Source organism: Rhinolophus ferrumequinum, chromosome 22, assembly GCF_004115265.2.
Source record: "Rhinolophus ferrumequinum isolate MPI-CBG mRhiFer1 chromosome 22, mRhiFer1_v1.p, whole genome shotgun sequence".
In the NCBI taxonomy this organism is placed as follows: domain Eukaryota; kingdom Metazoa; phylum Chordata; class Mammalia; order Chiroptera; family Rhinolophidae; genus Rhinolophus; species Rhinolophus ferrumequinum.
The window spans coordinates 51,410,698-51,431,812 of NC_046305.1; the positions used below are offsets into that span (position 1 = coordinate 51,410,698).

At 37.9% G+C, this 21,115-nt stretch overlaps 1 protein-coding gene across 7 annotated transcripts in view; it reads right to left on the reverse strand.

Moving 5' to 3' along the window:
- Positions 1-21,115, reverse strand: part of POGZ (pogo transposable element derived with ZNF domain) — a 41,615-nt gene that overhangs the window by 16,900 nt on the left and 3,600 nt on the right. For 3 of the 7 annotated variants that reach the window (XM_033092746.1, XM_033092744.1, XM_033092745.1), the window contains exons 2-6: positions 11,456-11,580; positions 10,341-10,499; positions 2,626-2,801; positions 1,588-1,696; positions 13-303 (exon numbers count right to left, since the gene is read on the reverse strand). In XM_033092746.1, coding sequence (XP_032948637.1) covers positions 13-303; positions 1,588-1,696; positions 2,626-2,801; positions 10,341-10,499; positions 11,456-11,579 — 859 coding nt within the window. In that variant the 5' untranslated portion in view covers position 11,580. Of the gene's footprint in view, positions 1-12; positions 304-1,587; positions 1,697-2,625; positions 2,802-2,925; positions 2,982-10,340; positions 10,500-11,455; positions 11,581-21,115 lie in introns of those variants that run through there. The other 4 variants (XM_033092748.1, XM_033092747.1, XM_033092749.1 and 1 more) reach the window with 3 other exon arrangements.

Genomic DNA, 21,115 nt, shown 5'->3' on the forward strand with positions numbered 1-21,115 from the left:
CCCGAGCCTCACCTAGCTTGGGATTCGGGGTCTGGTTGGACTGGCCTGGAGGCTGAACGGCTAGCTGCCCCAAGGAGGTCGGCTGTGTGGCGGTGGGAGTGGTGGAAGTACTGGGAGTGGACTTGGTCTGCTGGGATTGGGACTGTGGGACGGTGCTTCGAATGGTGAGAGTGGCTGGGATGACGGTGGTGAAGGTGTTGGTGGTGGGCCTCACGGGCATGGTGGAGCCTGGCCTCACTGGGGTCATCTGAGAGAACACCTGGGGGACTCCAACTGTCGGTTTAACAAACTGGGTACCTGGGGCTTCAAAAGAGAGACAAAGAAAAGTACCACATCTTGGTCAATAAGCTCACCTAGAATACATCCCCCCTGTCTCTACTGGAAATACTGGGATAGGAAGAGGTTATTTCCCCAAAATGATTGGTGACCATCAGAGGTTACCAAGAGTAGCACAGAGCCTCATATCTGAGAAAGTACTAGGCATTCAAACCTACTACTAAAAGAAATTAGCCTACATTAACTAGCCTTAAAAACCTTTAACTGAAGAAAGAAGACTCCCATCAACTCCTCCCCAAAACCCCTGACCACGCGGCCTTTTCTAGTCTAAGAATACAACCAGGAGTAGCTTGACTTTGGTACTGGAAGACAAGGAATGGGCATAGCATAGGAGGCAATATGGGTATGTACTGACCCAAAGGACAGACTTGGTCCTGGAAAAAGCAATCTTGCTTTCTCAGAATACTAAAGGAGTCTTCCATTCTTATGTAATAAACAAACTCAAATAGAAGACCAACTATTCAACTAGGATGTCCCAAAGATGAGAGTCTCCTGGCTCAGCTCTAGACAATGCCACTGACATATGAGTATATTTAAGAAACATCAGAACTACATAGGATCAACTCAAAGACTGAAGGCAAAAAAAACCCCAAAAAACTACCTCTGTGGGCTCTGAGAACAATAAAACTTAGGAAGACAAACTATAGAGACACCCTTACAACAACTCAACTAAGGTATTTTTTTTGGGCCTGAATTGTAGTAAATTTAGACACTAAATAAAGAACTGGGGGAAAATTACAAGATTTTTAAAAATTACCTTTCACTTCAGTTTCTTCAAAAAAAAAAAAACTAACTAGACAATATTTATCCTCAAAGGGTATGTCATTTGTTTAACTTACATCTAAAATCTATGCTATAAAATTAAAGCAAAATAGAGTTTATAATCCTACCACGTATATGAGTAGAATTATAAGGAATACAAAGTTTGGGAGTTTGCATTAATAATATTCCTCCAGGATAACAAACTTAATAGCTGACTAAAAGATGAGAAATAGAAAACTGATTATAAATAAACCCAGTTTTATTACCTCCTATAGGGTGGTAAAAAGTTAAAAAGAGAAATAAATAAAACCACCACTCTGGCCAAAGGTTAGAAACAGTATTCAAAAAAACGGGCTTAAATCACAATGAGGTTTATAGTTTCAGATTTTCCTTAAATACACTTTGTAAATGACCTAGTGTGTGTCGAGACAATAAAAACAAATCTTCTGGATGTGAGTGGATTCCACATGGACAGACATTTTTCCTTACCTGGGACTAGTGTAATTGGTCTAACCGTTTGGCCTTGCTGTACGTTCAGCACAATCCCAACCTGATTCATTGCATTTTGCACAGGCCGGACATTTCTTACAGGAAATCCCTGCGTTAAAAAGCAAAGTGATCTTTAACATAGAGACCCGCTAATGCTAGCAGAGAATGCAGTCAGGCCTACATCCAAAAAACTTCCCACACTCTTACCTAGTACTTCCCTCTCTGGAGTCAGAGCTTTTAAATGACTGAGATGGAGCAATTTAGGGATTCTGGCAAACTTTTGAGTAACAAAATATAGAAACTGAAGAACAGGCTTGGGTGCATATGAGCGAAAATGAAAATCTACTTCCTGTCTTAAAAAAAAACTTCAGCTTTAAAAAAACTCATCCAAAGACTGGACCCTCACCTGCTAAAGACATAGAAGGGAAAAATAAAATGACACTAGTAGCTATTCACCAGAGTGATTCAACATACAAATAATTGTAAGGAATTGTTCCAAGTCCACTTCAAAGGCCATGAACCTCGGGCAAATTTCTAAGAGAAGAGTTTGTAACTGAGGAAGCCACAGGCATAGAGGCGAATCTGCCTTTGCACCCCACATCCAGCATTAGGTTTTCCACTTCAATGCACATGATGTAGCAAATAAGTAAGTCATCTTCCTTCTCTTCAAAGATTTGCCCACACCTCACCAATTTCACCTGCATTTCCAGAAGCCAACGAACTCACCGCATTTTAACAAAAATGGTTCAAACAAAGGGCGAGAAGCCCTGAGGGGCAAGTGTTAAGGCTTCTGAACCCAAGCTTTCCCACTAATTTCTGCCCAAACCTCCATCAAATCACCTAATAGCCCTCTAAGAGGAATAAAGAGGAGATCAGCCAGCTGTTAGGCTTTCCACAAAAGTCAGCATCAATTTACAAAACAGCCAATGAGAAAGCGAGGTCAAAAGACAGGATGCAGGACCGTTTCTCATGATGTCACAGACTCTAAGGCAGATACTCTCCGCTGCACCAAGTCCCAGGATCCCAAGTCCTACTCACCTGTGTCGTGATGAATATGGGCTGTGAGGCCACAGGGGCACTAGTCACATGATTGGCATTCTGCATGACCTGGACAGGCCTCAGTACTGGCTGACTAACCATGGTGCCCAGACCCGGGGCTGGATTCTGGGTGAGGATGAGCGGCTGGCCGCCTTGTTGGACCAAAGAATTGCCAGCTAAAGGGTGAAAGGGAGAAAAAACAGGAACATAAGAAAACAAACCCACATTTTGAGAGAAACATTATGATCTTAGATAAGAAATGGTGTCCCAGATATCAAAATATCCAAGACTATCACTCACCTCAGGTTTAACGTCACCAAATTCACCAAAAATTTAAGCTTCACCCAAATCTACAACTAACAGAAAAACAGGTAGGTAGGGGAGGTTCACTAACATCTCCCCTATGTATCTTAACTAGGGATGTCTTAAAATATTAAGACCTCTACATGACTATTACTTTGACTAATTATTTAGGTGACCACACATAATCTCCCCATACCAAATCAGCCAAACAAAATAACATATAAGTTTTTTTTCCTAAAAAAAAAAAAAAAAAAAAAAAATTTCTTAAAAGAAAAAAATCAAAAAAACCAAAAGTACCACATTCAACCTATTTTGTCAGAATGTAGTTTGCTGCTAACCCACCTTAATCTTTTTACACGAGGAATACTCATCAACAAACATTAATTCAGCGAGTATACAGAATTTAAAGAATGGCATCTCTTCCTAATGAGTCAAATCTCAGAAATGAAAAACTCTCAACAAGTACTATCTTTTCCACGTATGGGAACACAGAGAGTGGCAGGCTACCTTCTCTCTATGTCAAGACTGATCAAGAAAAGACCTGGTCAAAAACTAACCCACATCAAGTAAAGATGATATGACTCCAGAAGATAATGATTCATCATTCATGAATAAAGTTAATAGATATTATAAATACTAATAAGCTGGGCAAATTATTATTGAAATATTCTAAATTCTTTTTCATTTGTGAGAAAAGCAATTCTGTAAATGTTTTTAAGTCCTCTATTTACTACATAGGGCTGAAAAATCCTTAATACAAAGAATACAAAGTTTCCTAATTACAAAGAATACTTCAAAACCAGACAGAAAATTTCAGGGAGCCAATATACCTATATCAAAGATGAAAGCAACACACTGCCTCGCCTTTTTACCTCCAATCACCAGAATGGGATGGAGTCCTCTGAACTGGATGTTCTACTTGACAATGGAGTCTCTGCCGTTAGCTACTGAGGCCAGGAGAGTAGGTTTACAGGTGGCTGTTAATGGGCCAGCCGTGGCTTGTCCCACACTCTCCCAGAAATTGAGAGCCCATCAGTGGACTAGACCCTCACAGTTACTGGGCCAGCAGACTAGTGATTATAGAGGTTGACAGATAAACAAAAAATTCAACAAGTTCTATCTATACTAACTATGCTGGCAATTTATTGACTATATAGATTTTAAATCTAAATGTTTTATTATGGAGAAGTTAAATACACACACACACATACACACACACCACTGTAATAAATCTGCATGTACCCATAACTGAGTTTCAACAATTATCAACTTAATGACCGATCTTGTTTCATCTATACCTTCCACCCACTTACCAGCTCCCATATTATTTTGAAACATGTTCCAGATCATATCATTTCATCTGTAAATATTTCAATATATACCTCTAAAAGAACTTAAAGAGCGAGTATCAACACCATTATTATTCCTTAAAAAATGTAATAATAATTCTGTGACTATAGTTGATGACACTGTATAAAAAATTGAAATTTGCTCAGAGTACAACTTAAATGTTCTCACTCCTCCCCGCCAAAGATAAATATATGAGGTGACGGAGGTGTTCATTAACTAGATAGTGGGAATCCTTTTACAACATACGCGTGTATCAAATCACTACCATGGACACTTCAAATATCTTGCAATTATATTTGTCAATTATACTCTATAAAAGTTAAATATATAGTAATTCTTTTTTATTTATTTATTGGGGTGACAATTGTTAGTAAAATTACATAGATTTCAGGTGTACAATTCTGTATTATAACATCTATAAATCCCATTGTGTGTTCACCACCCAGAGTCAGTTCTCCTTCCATCACCATATATTTGATCCCCCTTACCCTCATCTCGCACTCCCCTCCCCCCTTACCCTCTGGTAACCACTATTGTATAGTAATTCTTTAATATCAAATACCAAGTCAGAATTCAAACAGACGATTGTCTGTAATTTTTAAAGAGTTTGTTTGAATCAGGTTACAAAAGTGTTCCCAACAGATATTCAACTGATGGACATATCTCTGAAGTCTCTTTTCATCTATACGCGTAGGTTCCCCACCCATCTCGTTTACTCCTGTACAATTTATGGCGAAAAAATATTGACTAAACAAAAACATGTATTTTCTATTCATTATTTCAACTGCTATGGTAAAAAAAGAAATTCTGTTATTTATCTAAGCCTAAAAATTCTTAAGATAATCACTGACTCAACATCCCAACCAAATACAGGAGGGGAATGATGGAAATATTTTGCATTTATGTGAAATCAACTGGCATTAGCAAGTCTTGAAAGAGACCCTGTTCCCAAGAAATCTGCACCAACTCTACTATTACAAAGAATGTCAACATGGGCATTTTCTGCAAATATTCTCTATGACACCAGGTCATGTTTGAATTTCGGTGGATCATTAGGACTTTTCCAAAAATATAGTGCAAACAAAAAAGTGGGTTTCTAAGCTCAGATTAAGTTCACGATGCAATTGAAAGTAAAATCCAGCATATGGCAAGTCACACTGAGTAAATTATACTTATTTATCATTTTTAATGAATTATTTGAATTTGAATGAATTCTAATATTCTGATGAATTTTTTAATGATTTCTGAATTCTTATTAATTCTTTTCTCAAAGAAATTCTAACAATTTGAAGGTCGTACAAAGTTCTAGTTCTAGAGAATGAAAGTGGCCGTGAGAATCATGAGGCTTAAAAAGCCTTTAACAGAATTATCCAGCCAATCAATCTCCTGCCTCTAAGTTTACTCTCAGCGCCCAAACCAGGCACCACAGCCACAAACTGATTAAATAAAGGAAGGAGATCACAGCAGCTTCTCTCACATGTTCTGTTTGTTGGACAAATCTGAACATCTTCATTTTTTCCTTCATTGTTTTAAGCTTGCTTACATAGTCTTAAAACCCTTAAGAGGGCTAAAACTGGAGTTGAAATGAGCTAAAGAGGGATGAAAGTCCCAACTTGTTATTTATGCATTAAGAAATTTATAAAATTAAATTCACATCTTTCACAGCTCAGAATTAAGCACTGGTTTATTGCCCTTCATACTGTCTCTTTCCAATGCAAACATATGATCAGCCAAAGCTATAGGACTAACTTCCCAGGGCTGAGTGACAGATTATGGAGAACGGCAAAAAAAAAAAATATTCCAAAATTTTATTCCTGACACCTTCTTAAACAAACAATACCCCCTTAAAGCCAAAAACAGCTTTATTGAGATATAATCCACGTGCCATACATACCACCCATGCAAAGTGTGCAATTCAGAGGTTTTCAGTATATCCACAAGATTTGTGCAACCATCACCACTATTTAATTCCAGAACATTCGCATCACCCCAAAAAGAAACCTGCACCCATTAGCAGTTATTACCCACTCTCCTCTCTCCCAGCCCCGACAACCACTAATCTACTTTCTGTCACCATGGATTTGCTGATTCTGGACATTTCATATAAATGGAGTCATACAACATGTGGCCTTTTGTGTCTGATTTCTTTCACTCAGCATTATGTTTTCAAGTTTCATTCACGTTATAGCATATATCAGTATTTCACTCCTTTTTTAGGGCCTAATAATATTCCATGGTATGGCTGTACCACATTTTGTTCATCCATTCAACATCTTATGTTGTTTCTACTTTTTGGGTATAAAAAATAATACTGCTATGAACATTTGTGCGCAAGTACTTGTGTGAACATATTTTCAACTCTCTTGGGTATATAACTAAGAGTAGAACTGCTGGGTCACATGATCACTCTATGCTTAACTTGTTGAGAAACTGCCCAACTATTTTCCATTTTCCATTCCCCTGAGCGGTATGTGAGAGTTCCAATTTCTCCACATTCTCACCAACACTTGCTATTGTCCGTCTTTCTGATTACAGCTGTCCTAGCGGGTACGAAGTAGTTGTGGTTTTGATAGGCATTTCCTTAACAACTAACGATGTTGGGCCCCCTTTTCATGTGTGTATCGGCCATTTATATATCTTCACTGGAGATGTGTCTATTCAGATCCATTGCCACCCAAATTGGATTATTTGTCTTTTCATTACTGGATTGAACTAGTTCTTTGTATAGTCTGGATACAAGTCTCTTATGAGATATATTATTTGCAAAAATTTTCTCCCATTTTATGGGTTATATATTTTCACTTTCTTGATTGTGCCCTCCCTTTGAAGCATAAAAGGTTTATTAAATTTTTATGAAGTCCAACTTATCTAATTTTTCTATAGTTACTTATGCTTTTGGTGCCCCACCTAAGAAACCACTGCCTAAGTCCAGGTCATAAAGATTTACCCATGTTTGCCTTTATAGTTATAGCTCTCACATCTAGGTCTGTGATCATTCACAGTTAATGTTTGTATTGGTATGAGGTAGGGGTGGGAGGTACTTCATTTTTATCAATGTGGAAGAAAGCATTCAGTTGCCCCAGTATAATTTGTTAAAAACAAAACAAAACAGACAAACAAAAAAACTATTCTTTCTTCATTGTATAGGAAAGGATTTTTTTTTTTTGAAACTATCACTCTCCATGGGACGACAGGTATTTTGGAGTATAGGTCAAAACTGTGTCCATCCCCAAGCCCTCGTCCCATTCATTGTTTTGAAATAGTTTTACCTTAATTACACTTTAACATTTGATTCACATAGACTGTTATATAAAACTTAGGTTATAAAGTGTAATGATGAAACAAACCCCACCCAGTTTCAGATTAGACCATTATAAATATATCCATGTGCTCCTCCTAACTCTTTCCCTCCCACACACATAAAAATGTTCCTTAAAATCAGGAGCCAAGTGAATGCCTTTTAATGTAGAGAGGGCAAGGAAAATAAGAGAACCAGATAAACGACAAAAGCCAATCAATGCCCCAAAAGGGACAGTCTTTTAAAATGTGATGACTGGAGGAGGTGGCTCTTGGGACTCAGGAGCCAGAACGGTTTTCAAACAGGTCTTACAAAAGGGGGGCGGGGGGAAAAGACAGCTTTTTAGTTTCCAAAGAACCTAGTGCACTAGGGGAAATAATACTAAATTGCTGACAAGTTATTCTCCCTTGCTATGTTGATAATGTAATAAGTAGACAATGTATCAATACAATTAAACGAAAGGCTTATTATAGGTGAACTGGGTTGTAAGAGGAACGTTTTGTATCCACTCTATTGTGAAGTCTTATCCCTCCATCTTATCCCTATGCTGGCATCCAAGAGTACCTGATAAAAAAGTTACAGGATATATATATATATTTATATGGCTAGACAAACTGGACCTATTAATGTGTGCTTATCTATGCATGGACAGTTTTTGGAAGAATATGCAGACACATGTAACTGTGGTTATACCCATTTTTTTTAACCATGAAGTTGGTTTAACATTTTATTTTGAATACTAGCGGTTTCTGAAATAAATGAAATCAATTTATATATACTGTATATTTAAAACTTAGTACACAGGCCTGAAGAGGGCTCGGGAATCGAGTCCATTCAGAGCAAGGGGACTAGGTTACGTCACGGTGTCATGAGATGCTCATCAAACCCTTGGATCAAAGAGAAGTTTAGCTAAACTGGTTGCTAATAGAGCTTAGAGCTTTGACAGATTATTTTAAGAGAACCCAAGGATAGCAGTAAAATACAGTGGAAAGGCCACAAGCTTTCAAGTCTACATAATTCAAGTCCAATTTAGTCAGTTACCAATTATTTGACCTTAAGCAAATTATTTAGACTCTCTAGGCCTTGGTTTCCACATCTGTAAACATGAGAGAATTCTCTAGATAGTGGTGCCTCATCTTTACATATATATGAGGGCCTTTATTTGTAAGTTGAAAAAAATTCTAAGTGCTTTCCACATGATAAAAATCATACTTTCAGTGACCAGAGATTGAAAAAATATGGGGAAAGAGCTGCTGGTGGTCACTTCTTTAGAGCAACAGATTAGGACAATCTGACGCTGTCTTATCAAATCTTAAATGCCCGACCCAGCAAACTCACTTTGTACCGTAGATGTGTCTACATAGTGAGTGATATAACGCCTGAAAATGTCCACATAGCACTTTGTAATTACAAAAAATTGGGACTATTTAAAAGGGAATAAATAAAATAAAACAAAAAATCGGGACTCAAAAAAAATGTCCAACAATAGCAGAATAAGTGTTACATCCAAAAATAAGAACACCATGTGCACTTCTAATGGAAAACTGACGGCCAATCCAGGAACAAATATTGATCAAAATCCTTAAAATTGTGATGACCTTTGATCCAACAATTTGACATTTGGTTCTATATTTTGAGAACAACCTACGGATGTGAGAAAGGACACAGAGACGCTCACAGTGGCTCTTGAAAATAGCAACATACCCTTTTACGACCTATTGTTAATATCAGTTAACCAAACATCAGTTAGTCATCAAAAATGTCAGATACATATTTAGTTAAATGAGAAGACAGTCACTATGTTTTGAAGGAAAAAAGCAGGCAAAGAGCAATGTAGAGACTATACGATCCATTTTTGTAAAAAGTAAATCACTACATATAGCATGTAGAATATATAAAAGTACACATATGTACTTTAGAATAAGAGTTACAAAGTTATCTCCAGAAAAAGTGAGATATTTAAAAAAATTTTTCTTCCTTTTATTGTTCTTCTCTACTTTTCTACAATGCACATATTATTCTTGCATTAATAAAGCAATCTCACTTTGTACCGCAGGTGTGCCTACATAGTGAGTGATACAATGCCTGAAAATGTCCACATAGCACTTTGTATTTTTAAAGGAAATAAAATAATAAAAAATAAAGTCCTTTTTAGCAGTGCAACAACTCTATGAAGGTGCTTCTTCTAGTTTTGAAGCTTGAGACATAATTTGCCAATAACTCACATTCAGAGTGTAGAAACAGTCATCAGAAACAAAATTTTTAAAAAATCAATACCATACAGCCTCTCTACTCAATAAACACACTAAAAACACTACTCTTTCACCATTTCCTTCAGCTAGGCAACCACCCTACCCTATTTTCCATACCCAGGAACCAATAAGCAAATGAACCTGCCAGAGAAAATACAGAACAAAGCTGCCCTGGGGGAATTCTTACCAAACTAGTGGCAATTAAAAAAAAAAAAAAAAAAAGCAATCAAACACAAAAACAAAAACCCCAGATCTCTTTAACAGTTACGAGTTTCGGGTTTACGTTTTCTCTCCTCGGAGCGACCAGCAGCCAGACCAGGCGGCAATGACTTGAAACAAGCCGCAAGAGTTCAGCACCAACTCAGAAGGGACAGCACCACCTACTGCCGGTTTCCTGGTGGGGACTGTTGCTCCATTCCCTCTCCCACTAACAGAACCACATCGGTGCCTGAGGACGCAGCTGCTCCTAAGACCTCTGGTGCGCTCGCGCCCCTCCCAATAATCCCACTTACCATTGTTGTTGGCAATTAGTGTGACAAGAGTCTTCTTTGTACTGTCGCTGTTCTGTGCCCCGCTGCTACTAACGGTGGTGGACGTAGAGAGGTGCCCGGCCACAGAGGCATGGGCAGCGATGGGTACTGGAGCCGAGACTGGCTGCTGGCTCACAGAAACTGCGGGGAAGGGGAGGCACAGTCACTTGGAGGCAGGGACAGAGGACACTAAAGGACACTGTTCTACTCTTCCCTTTGCATCTCGTTGTAGGTCTCCATAGCCAAAGTTGCCTGCTTTATTCGTAAATCCAACTGCTCCTGTGATTTCTCCTGCTTGTCCCTCACTCCACCAAGCAGACACCATGGCTTCTTCTTTGTCTCACATTTCCTGGTCAGTTAACTCCCAAGCTGACCGATCGGGACTTTAGTGTGTTGCTTATACAGAAGCAAACCTTGAGGACTCAAAGGTTTCTTATCACCACTGCTGGTATTCAGAGCCATGCACAGTAAGCCGTCCACACGCCCTGAACCGTGTCCCGTTTCAGCCCAATCAATGGCCAGGAAGAGGAAAATACAGAGCAATGGGTACAATGTGGGGTCCGGGGGAGAACTACCACCCACTTTCTGAATTCAGGGCAACCCAGAACTCGACCCTGCAATATCACCTTGCTGCAAGAGAAGCTAAAAAGCCTAAGTTTGTAAACTGTCCGTGAAGGCAGACACAAAGCAAGTTCTGCTCGGCTCACAAATGAAACCAAGTTCAAGTAAAACAAACAAAGGAAAAAACCCCAAGACTATGGGAACCTGTGATTTGACTGGGTACATAGATGAGCAATGACACAACCACCACTCTGCATTCTCGTCATGTATCAATCGGTAAGAGGATCGCTCGATTTTGGCAAATACTGGTTAATACGAGGCTCAATGTTTTTAATGAATTAAATATTGTGCTTCCAGCTTTATGTATGAGGAAACCGAGGCACTTATAGATTAGAGCATGGAAAAATAAAGGTGGCACCAGCGCCATAATGAGGCATCCCGGATTCTTACAGTCTTTCTCCACCTCACACTTTCTTAGCAAAAATGCCGTTCAACTGAGTCACTTTAAACAACGTCAGATCGAGAGTTTCCGTTACCTGTAGTAGTTTTATCCACGGAATTATAATCTTCTACTACAGAATCCTCAATGACATCACTGATCTTCTGCCATGGCTCCAGCTCCTCCTCCTCACATTCCATAAACAGGTCGGTGTCCGCCATGCTACAAGAAAAATGATGAAATAAGATATTGGCCTCAGAATGGAAGAAATTGTTTTGTACAAAATATAGAATCAGATTCTTGAATCCAGTGGTAACCATTTCCTCTAACCTCCTATTTTCAAGGGTCCAAATTCATAACTTTTATTCTTGAAAAAATTTATTGTGGAAGAATACACAGCAAATTCTTCAATAATTAGGATTATAAAGACTTAACCTATAATAGCCAGGGTGGGATTAGGATAAAGTGAATCATGTAAGTGCATGGTTGGATCCTGTCTTTACTTAAAACGGATTATTTCATTATGAGATTTTTTGTATTAACGTTAAGCTTTTAAAATGATACATTCAAATACTATTTCTCTTTATTACCGAGCCTTTCTACAATCTCTGAAATTCTGCACCCAAGATGAGAACCTCGTCACTTGTCACATCTAGTCCCAGCCCCACTGCTATCCTGTACGCCCCACCATGATTCTAGAGTCAGCCTTTAATTTGAAAACACTGCCAAGGTGACTGCTTCTTTTAAAAATAAAGCCTATACCTCTTCAATGCAAAGAGAGAGCTTTTGCTATTCTGCCCTCCGTATTAGTTGACTAAAGGTCAATTTCTTTGCCTTGGAATGGGAGTAGCATTTCAGCTCAACGTTCAAAGAAAGCCTTTAATTTAATGCAAAGGGTCTCAGAGCCCTTAGTGTCAGCAGTAAAATTTTCACCATGCCCTAAGTCAAAAGCAAAACAAAACAAAAAAAACAAAACAAAATGACCAACCTAAGTAGTTAGGTCCATATGACGGACAGCATTCATTTGTGAGATGCCCAACAGATGATGGCATCAGTTTCCTTGAAAATTTAAAATACCCAGGCAATGCCTCAGTGAGTTAGCAAGCTACAGCCAAATACCCAGAGTTTTAATGGCTCAAGTGCTTAACTTGATTAAGTGGTCTTTAACCCTCTAGTTTAATTATTTCGGTCTTCCCAAAACCACAAAGGGGAGAAGGAATGAGCACGGAAAGAAAAAGATCTAAAGCATCAACTTTAATTTTCTGTTTCGTATTTAATTTACATACACAAAGGACAATGCTAGCCAGAAACTGAATTAAAAAGAAACTAAATCCATATCCAGTCACTCTGAGCCAAGACTACAGAACACACACTTTTGTATTTTTCAGTCTAATTCCACTTTCGAAAAAGACCACACTCAAAACTTTTTTCCTAACTACTTAATTTTTACACATTGTTCTTTGCTGTATAACTTTCTGAGAGGCCGCAGTCAACAAACGACTAACAGTGATTAACGCATAAATATCAAACACTCAGCAGAATGAATATAAACTATGGATAACCTCTACAGATGGTTTCCAAGGATCTTCTTTCAGCTCTGACCAGCTGCAAGCAAACTCTCCATACATATGCTGAGCAATCTGTAGAAAATTTCCTTTGGAATAAGGACCGTTATCTAAATGCAAACTGTGGTTTTCAATGTCATGCCTATGGATATTAAAATATTAGCATATCCAAAAGGCTGGTCTTTTATCTCAAGTATGTAATATTTTAAGTTCATGTTTTATTTCGTGAAACAATGAATTTTAATAATACTGAAAGTTTCTTCCATCTGACCAAAGTCAAATCATGTTATTCCTCCCACCAAAAAGGTATTCTAAGAAACAGAGTGGGAAGGGTAGATTTTGAAAAGATAGCAAAGAAGGATGTTTGTGTTCTAACTAGTTTTTAACAAGTGAGAAGGAAAAATAACTCCTCAGGTAAATACTTTGCTAAGAAAACCAATGTAAATTAAAAGATTCAAAACTGAAAGAAAACTCAACTTAGAAACTATTTTCAAGTGTTTTACAGCAAACCAGAGGGAATTAACTAACAAGGTTTGTCAATTCAGAACATAATAAATCTGTGACTGAGCCTATTTCACGGACTTATACCCAAAACATCTTTGAAAAACACCAAAACCAAGTTTTCAGTTAGTCCTCAATTCTGACCTAGACTCTTTTTCTCAGAACGTGATCATTCCTTTCATTCCAACATCAATAGCTCAGAATCCAAAAATTTAACTCTATCAAAAAGATGGCCAGGCCACAATAGATACCAACCTACTTTAAAACCTTGAAAACGAAAAATGAAAATTTAGCATTCTTCTTGTAATTTTCCAGTTATGAAAAAGAAATCATTAATATGATGAAATGCTGTATTTAATATCTCCACCAGATGTTCAAAAAAAACCCACCATCATTCTCTGTGATCCACAGCATACAGTCACTTTTTCACTATTTCTGTTCAAAGGAGACAGGAATTACTATATAAGCAGTACTAAAATGTACAGATCTTCCCAAACTATCATTCTACTCATGTTTAGCATCTTTCCACACCAAGCCTTTCACTTAATCTCTCACAAGGGGAAAAAAACAACCTGAAATTTTTTTCTCTTTCCTATTATTTTGCTGTAAAGGACAAATGCACTCATAGACTTCTCACACTAAAAAACAAAATTATGTTGAAATGCAATCCTTACTCAACTGAGGGACATTTTTATTTCTTCTGAGAAACTGTAGGTAAAAGTGTGAATTTCAGAAATTACAGGCCAATAAATAGGGCACTGTGCTATTTATTATACATCAAGGGGAAAACTTGGATGGGCAGTGAATTTAAGATTTATTATGTAACCAAGCGAAGGGGCAAACTTTCCTGATGTTACAACTACAAGTCTCCATATCAAGATTGCAGTGATTCCATTTGTCTTGGTTTTTTTTTGTTGTTGTTGTTGTTGTTTTAACTTTTATTTATTTAAATGTGTTTTTCCAGGACCCATCAGCTCCAAGTCAAGTAGTTGTTTCAATCTAGTTGTGGAGGGCGCAGCTCACAGTGGTCCACGTGGGGATCAAACCGGCAACCTTGTTGTAAGAGCACTGCGCTCTAACCAACTGAGCTAACCGGCCCGTCTTGCTATTTTTAAGGTGAGATGTACATTTTAATGAAATACAGAAGTAGTCAGATATGTATCCATCATCCAGCTTCCAAAATTATCAACTGAAAACTAACCTGGTTTCCTCTATGCCCCCTTCTCCCTCCTATTATTTTCAAGCCAATACCTAATATTACATTCATAAATACAGAAGGTGCCAAAAAAAAAGGTACACATTTGAAGAAAGGAAAAAACTGCATGAAAATTGCCATACTCAATCCACACCGATAACAAAAGATGAATACAAGTCATATGTATACATCTTTTTGGCACGCCCAGTATTTTTGGCATGTAGCTCTAAAAACTGAGGGTTTGAAAACCACAGCACCATTACATGCCTAAAAAATGGAGATTCCCTTATCAAATACTTAGTCAGCACTCCAACTTGAAATTCTCTCAAATGCCAACTTTTAGAAGTTTATTGGAATCAGGAGCCAAACAAGGCCCACATATTATGACTATTTGATAAGGTTCGTGAGTCTCTCGTTTATAGGTCTTCCTTCATCTCGTTTCCCCTTGCAATTTATTTCCTGAAGGACCCGGTCACCTCCGGGCGTTTCTACAGTCTGGATACTGTTGCTCAGACACGGGGTATTAACCTATGCCTTTGTCTGCTGCACATCCTGAGTGATAGCTGGATCCAGAGACATGACTGCATACTCCCTTCTCTCTCTAAGACCACTCTTAAGGGTGGTGTTTTCTTACAGCAGGAGGCATGCTCAATGTCTGGATACACTCATTCTACATTTACCATTCCTTTTTTTCTTAATTGGAATGCTTCTATAAAAAAAAATAAAATCTACTATTTGGTCACCCTGTGATGCAGTTCATATAGTAAAAGTCTTGATTTTTCCATCTTGCTTGATCCTTTCCCTCTATTTACCAGTTTTCGAAATAATGAGACACTGCACTAGCATTACCACAAAGTGACCAATAAGCTTGTTCTTAAATTATTGTTATGCTATCACAGATTTAAACATCTTTTGATCCACTGCAGTTATCTTCACTGAGAACTCTAAGTGTCCTATTTTGGCCAGTGAAAGCGTTTTCAGTTGGCTCCTGAGTCCTGACACAAGCCTTCGTAGTGTTTGATAAAGTCCTTGCATTTGATAAGACGAGATGTTCCAGGCTCATCTCACACATGTACATTTCCTGCCCTAGACCAGGTATCAGCCACTTTTCCAAAGAGCTCTGATTCCTTTTGGTGAGGAATGATATTCCAAGGCCACAGTCCAGATGCCAGGGGCCTTTCTGCTCACTTTAAATATAAAATTATCTCTGTAACAACCCAAACTATTAGTTGGCTATCTTCAATTTCACTCCTATGTCATCTGGCAGAAAAATTCCAAATCCACAAATAATATTTGTCTTAGAAACTTTAAACAAAATTATATTTTCTTCTGAAATTCTTGAGATGTTTCAGTCTTATAACTTACATTTAAAAATTCTCATTACTTCCACTCTTACCCTACCGCAACTGTATGTATTCCCTTTCCCTTCCTGTAACAAGATGCCTAGATCATTTTCATGATTACATATAATTTAAAAGTTTTAGGGGCAATCAAAGGTTAACAAAGAGGGCACATTTAGTTTAATCAAGTCCTTTAGCAAGTAACTACTTTTTAAAAAACTGTCTTGGGCAGCCAAATGGCTCAGGTGGTTAGAGCGCGAACTCTGAACAACAAGGTTGCCGGTTCAATTCCCGCATGGGATGGTGGGCTGTGCCTCCTGCAACTAAAAATTGAAAACGGTGACTGGACTTGGAGCTGAGCTGTGTCCTCCACAATCAGATTGAAGGACAATGACTTGGAGCTGATGGGCCCTGGAGAAGCACACTGTTCCCCAATAAAAAAATAAATAAATAAAAAACTGTCTTTTCTTGAACCCTCAAGATATAGACAGATCACCTCAAAGACACCAAACAAATTTCTCAATTACTCCTAACAAAAATTTTATCCATAACACATTGCTAATAAAGTTCTCTTCCAAGTAAACTAGGAGGTGGGGATGGGGAACAGATAAAGCAAAAGGCCTAGACCTTTACTTAGAAAGGAAGAGCCCATTTCTACCTTCAATAAACTTTCCAAGACAGCTAAAAACTTTCATCATATTTGCATGTTCTCCAACACAGACCAGGCACAGCCCAAGCTGTGCAGCGCAACTGCAGAAGGGGCTGGGTTCGAGAGCTGTCCACAGGTGCTAGAACGGGGAACCCAGTGAATACAGGACATCATGAAGGAATCGTCACACGTGCCAGTGGACTTTATCCAACTCGGTGATACTAGAAGAGGATACTAGAAGAGGTGTCTGCCCCCAGAAATCATTTGGCAAGGTCTGGAGGCATCTTGGTAGTCCTAACTAGGGTGGAGGTAGGGAGAAGTCCTACTCGCATCTATCTACTGGGGAATGACGAGGGGTGCTATTAAACACCCAATCATGAACAGGCCAGCCAGGGACTTACCTGGCCCAGAATGTCTGAAGTGCGAAGACTGAGAAACTCTGATCAAACTGAATGGGGAAATTAAAAAAAAAAAAAAAATCATGCCACATTCTATGCACAAAGAACTATCATTTAAAAAAAAATATTTATCCTCTCTGCAACAGAAAGGATAAGAACAGGTTCCGACAACTTGTTCGAATGGTAAAAACATTTTTATAAAACTCATATACACCTAGTTTGTTTCACCCCAGAATCATCTACCTATGAAACTTGATTTTACCTTCCTATTCATCTGACAACTTTTGAGCCATTCCTGTTCTTGCTCAACTACATAATTTCTCCTCATAAAGCTGAAGCACATTAGCTCTCCAAAATTATGGTTAATATTGGTATTTGTTATTACCAGTACTGACTGGTGAAAAATTTGTGAAAATAACTTCCCAAAGACCTTGATCTAATCGCCATTTCTAAAATTTCTGGTTGTGAGCCCTTTACAATTCCTCTGTGGGTTGCTTTTCTTAAATATATCACCTCTTTTTGCCTCTTCAACTTTTCTGAATCATTTCCTGAGGACAGTGAACCAATATCATGATCCCAAACTATTTCTATGTTCTTTCTCAACGTCTCATTGTTATGCTTGAACTTAGTTACAGAAGTAGCTCTATACATCAAAAGCCAATGGTGGTATCAGTAATAAGGTTAAATGGAAAAATGTTAGCCAACAATCCAAACTCTGTCATCAGCTGTTTGGTCTGTGACTTGTTCTTTTATAAAAAGCAAACAAGAAAAGCCATTGACGCTAATGTTTATCCTAAATCAAATCCTAAATCAAAAAAAGCGTTTAAATTTGACTTCCAGCTTATAGGAAATACAGCAATAGAAGAATAGGTTAAGCAACACCACTAGGAAATGAGATAAAGCCAGAAGGTGAGACGTTCTATAAAGAAATAATCAGACAAATGCAGAATATGAAATATTACAAAACATGGTCTCTTGGGGTGACCGGTTAGCTCAGTTGGTTAGAGCGTGGTGCTGGTAGCACCAAGGCTGCCGGTTCAATCCCCACATGGGCCACTGTGAGCTGCACCCTCCTTAAAAGAAAAAAGGAAAAAAAGAAAAAATAAGATCTCTTTACACACACACACACACACACACACACACACACACACACACACAGTGAGAAGACCAAACTAGACTGAAGCAAAGAGACATAATAAAATGTAACATGTGAGCCTTTATTGGATTCTGGTTCATAAAAAAGCTGTAAATGACATTTTGGGGATAATTAGAATATTTGAGTATAGACTACAGGCATACCTCAATTTATTGCGCTTCGCAGAGAATGTGTTTTCTACAAATATAATAGATGGTTTGTGGCAACCGTAGGTTGAGCAAGTCTATCACAGCCGGGTTCCAACCGGCTCAGTTAATGGGTAGCATTTTTTTCATCAATAAAGTATCTTTAAGTAAGGTATGCACGTTTTTTAGACATAATGCTACTGCACACTTAATAACACACTACAGTATGTGTAAACATAACTTTTACGTGCACTGGGAAACCCAAAAATTCGTGTGACTTGCTTTATTAAGAGTCTGAAACTAAGCCGGCAGTGTTTCTGATGCATGCCTGGAGATAACAGACGACATTTGGGAATTATTTTTAATTTTCTTAGAAAGGATAATGGCATAGAGTTATGTAGGAGAATGTATTTATTGCTAGCAAATGCATGCAAGTGTCATGCCTGTGACTTTCAAGTGGTTCAGCAAATACACGGATACTTTGGCATTTTCTTATAGACATCAAATATGCCAACATGTTAAAAACGGTTGTGTGTAGGTGGAGTAGGCACCCCTGTAGTATTTGGTCATCTTTTGTACACGCATGAAACTTGCTTAATAAAAAGTTGGGGGATCAGGTGAACAAAAGTCTGAGGATCTAATGTAAAACATGGCCAATGTCTGACAGTTGGTAACTGTATCATAGAATTGAAATCAATTTGTTACACGAGTAGAACTTAAATGTTCTCACCAAAAAAAAAAAAAAAGAAAGAAACGTGAGATGATGACGTGTTAATTAACTAGATGGGGGAATCCTTTCACAGTGTACATGTATATGAACTCACCATGAGGTATATTTAAATATCTTACGGTTTTGTATGTCAATTATACCTCAACAAAGCTGAAAAAGCCGGGGAGAAAAACCACTTACTCATATTTTGGTTGTCATATTTTATACTACTATATTCTGTCATTATCTTTCTGCCATTTACTAAATCAAACTGGTAGTTTTGCTGGTTGAATTTTCGGTTAACTTGTCCTTATTTCTAGGAGCAATTTTCACACAGATTGCATATATACATTTCTTAAGATGTGGCACAATAATGAAATATTAGAAAAAAGAAACGAATCTAAGGTGGGTTATACAAGCTACCAAGAAGGAACTGTAAGATAAGGTCAACACTGCCATCTTCGATTAATCCAATCCCTGATGACGTATGTTGGTAACCTACATGGTTTCTGTATTTTTACAGCAATAACTGCACTAGTACATGATTTTGTGCACCCAGTAGGCTTTACTCAACACTGCAGCTCATACAGGACTATTGGCAATCCCCATAGCCTTTTAAGTTTTTGGCATTCATCTTTCCATCCGTAATGTGGGTGAAGCAGATACATACCTTTCTAGGGAGGAGTGGATTGTATCTTAAATGCTGGCAAGTAGGGTAGTCTACTACTACTCAGGTCCTATGTAATCAGCTAGTCAGTAAAAGTCTACGTAATTGAAAAGGCAAGATACAAAGAGACTCTTTACAAATGATGTTATGTAAAAGCAGCAGAAAGAATCCTGCAGATATACCTGTTGGTCTACTTTTGAGGTATTTAATAGGCAGCAAATGTTTACTTATCTTCATCTCAAAGAAGATTAGGAAAACATCTGTTTTCTACCAAAGCTTCCCACAAAGATTTGGCTCTTGAAGCTTTGAATTCCTTTAATTTGCCTGATTCTTTTATAGCTGTAAAATAAATACTAGGAACAAACAATTCAGAGTCTAACATTTTCAATTCACTGCTAGTACATACCCGCCCATAAATCAAGATAAAAAGAACATATGGAACAGGAAAAATGTTTTAAAAAACAAAAAAATTGAAGAATACCACTCTCTTGCTTCAGGGTGAGAAATAAATAATAATAATCCTCAAAATAACTGGCATTTGTTTTCAAGTTACCTCAATTTTTGGATTAATTCCAGAAAACCTATAGGGCTGAATCATTAATACGGCTATAAAACAAAATTATTGTTAAGCCTGCAATAAGCAGATTTTATTTATCCAATCCTCTGTATGGCCCATTTTGTCCCTCACAGGATGTTACATACAGTATTCACAGTGGATCCTTAAAACGTCTTAATCGTCTAATATCCCCCAACATAAAATACTTCCCACTTATCAAGCAGCAAATCTATCAGAAAGCACCCAAATATCAGGAATGTGCTGTTTACTAAAACAACTGAAGTAAGCATTAAGTTCCCTATTTTTAAAGAGTTTACTATTCAAGAGTCCCTCTCCCAAGAAAAGCTTTTCTTCACTCACAGTTGGATGTTGTCTAAATTCCGTTTCTGCTCCCTGGATTGCCTCTCACTCTGGTAAATACCAGCAACACGTTAGTCTATTTCCCTTCTCCTCTCCTCCCCTGCGTTACATGTAATAATGTTTTTGTGGATATGGCTTAATATCAACAAAGCAGAATGTCAAATAATCTATCCAAGTCTTACCATATTGATACAACAAAGACCCCCAACCAGCTCTAGGGTCTGTAATTTAAATCAGCAATCTCCACCTTCCACGAAAAGACATACATGCTAAAGATTCATTATCTGGAAATACATTTATTTTACCGTGATATGGCCAGGCATTATTACGTACTTTACATTCATATCTCAATGATTCTCACAAATTTATGCCCTGAGTACTACATTTTACAGGTGAGGTCAAAATGGAGGTTTACAGAGATTAAGTAACTTGCCCAAGGTTACAGTTAGTAAATATCCCAGCCAGGATTCAAACCAACCTTTTTTGCTCTAGAATTCTCCCCCAACTCACTGCCTCTTCTATTATTAACTCCAACT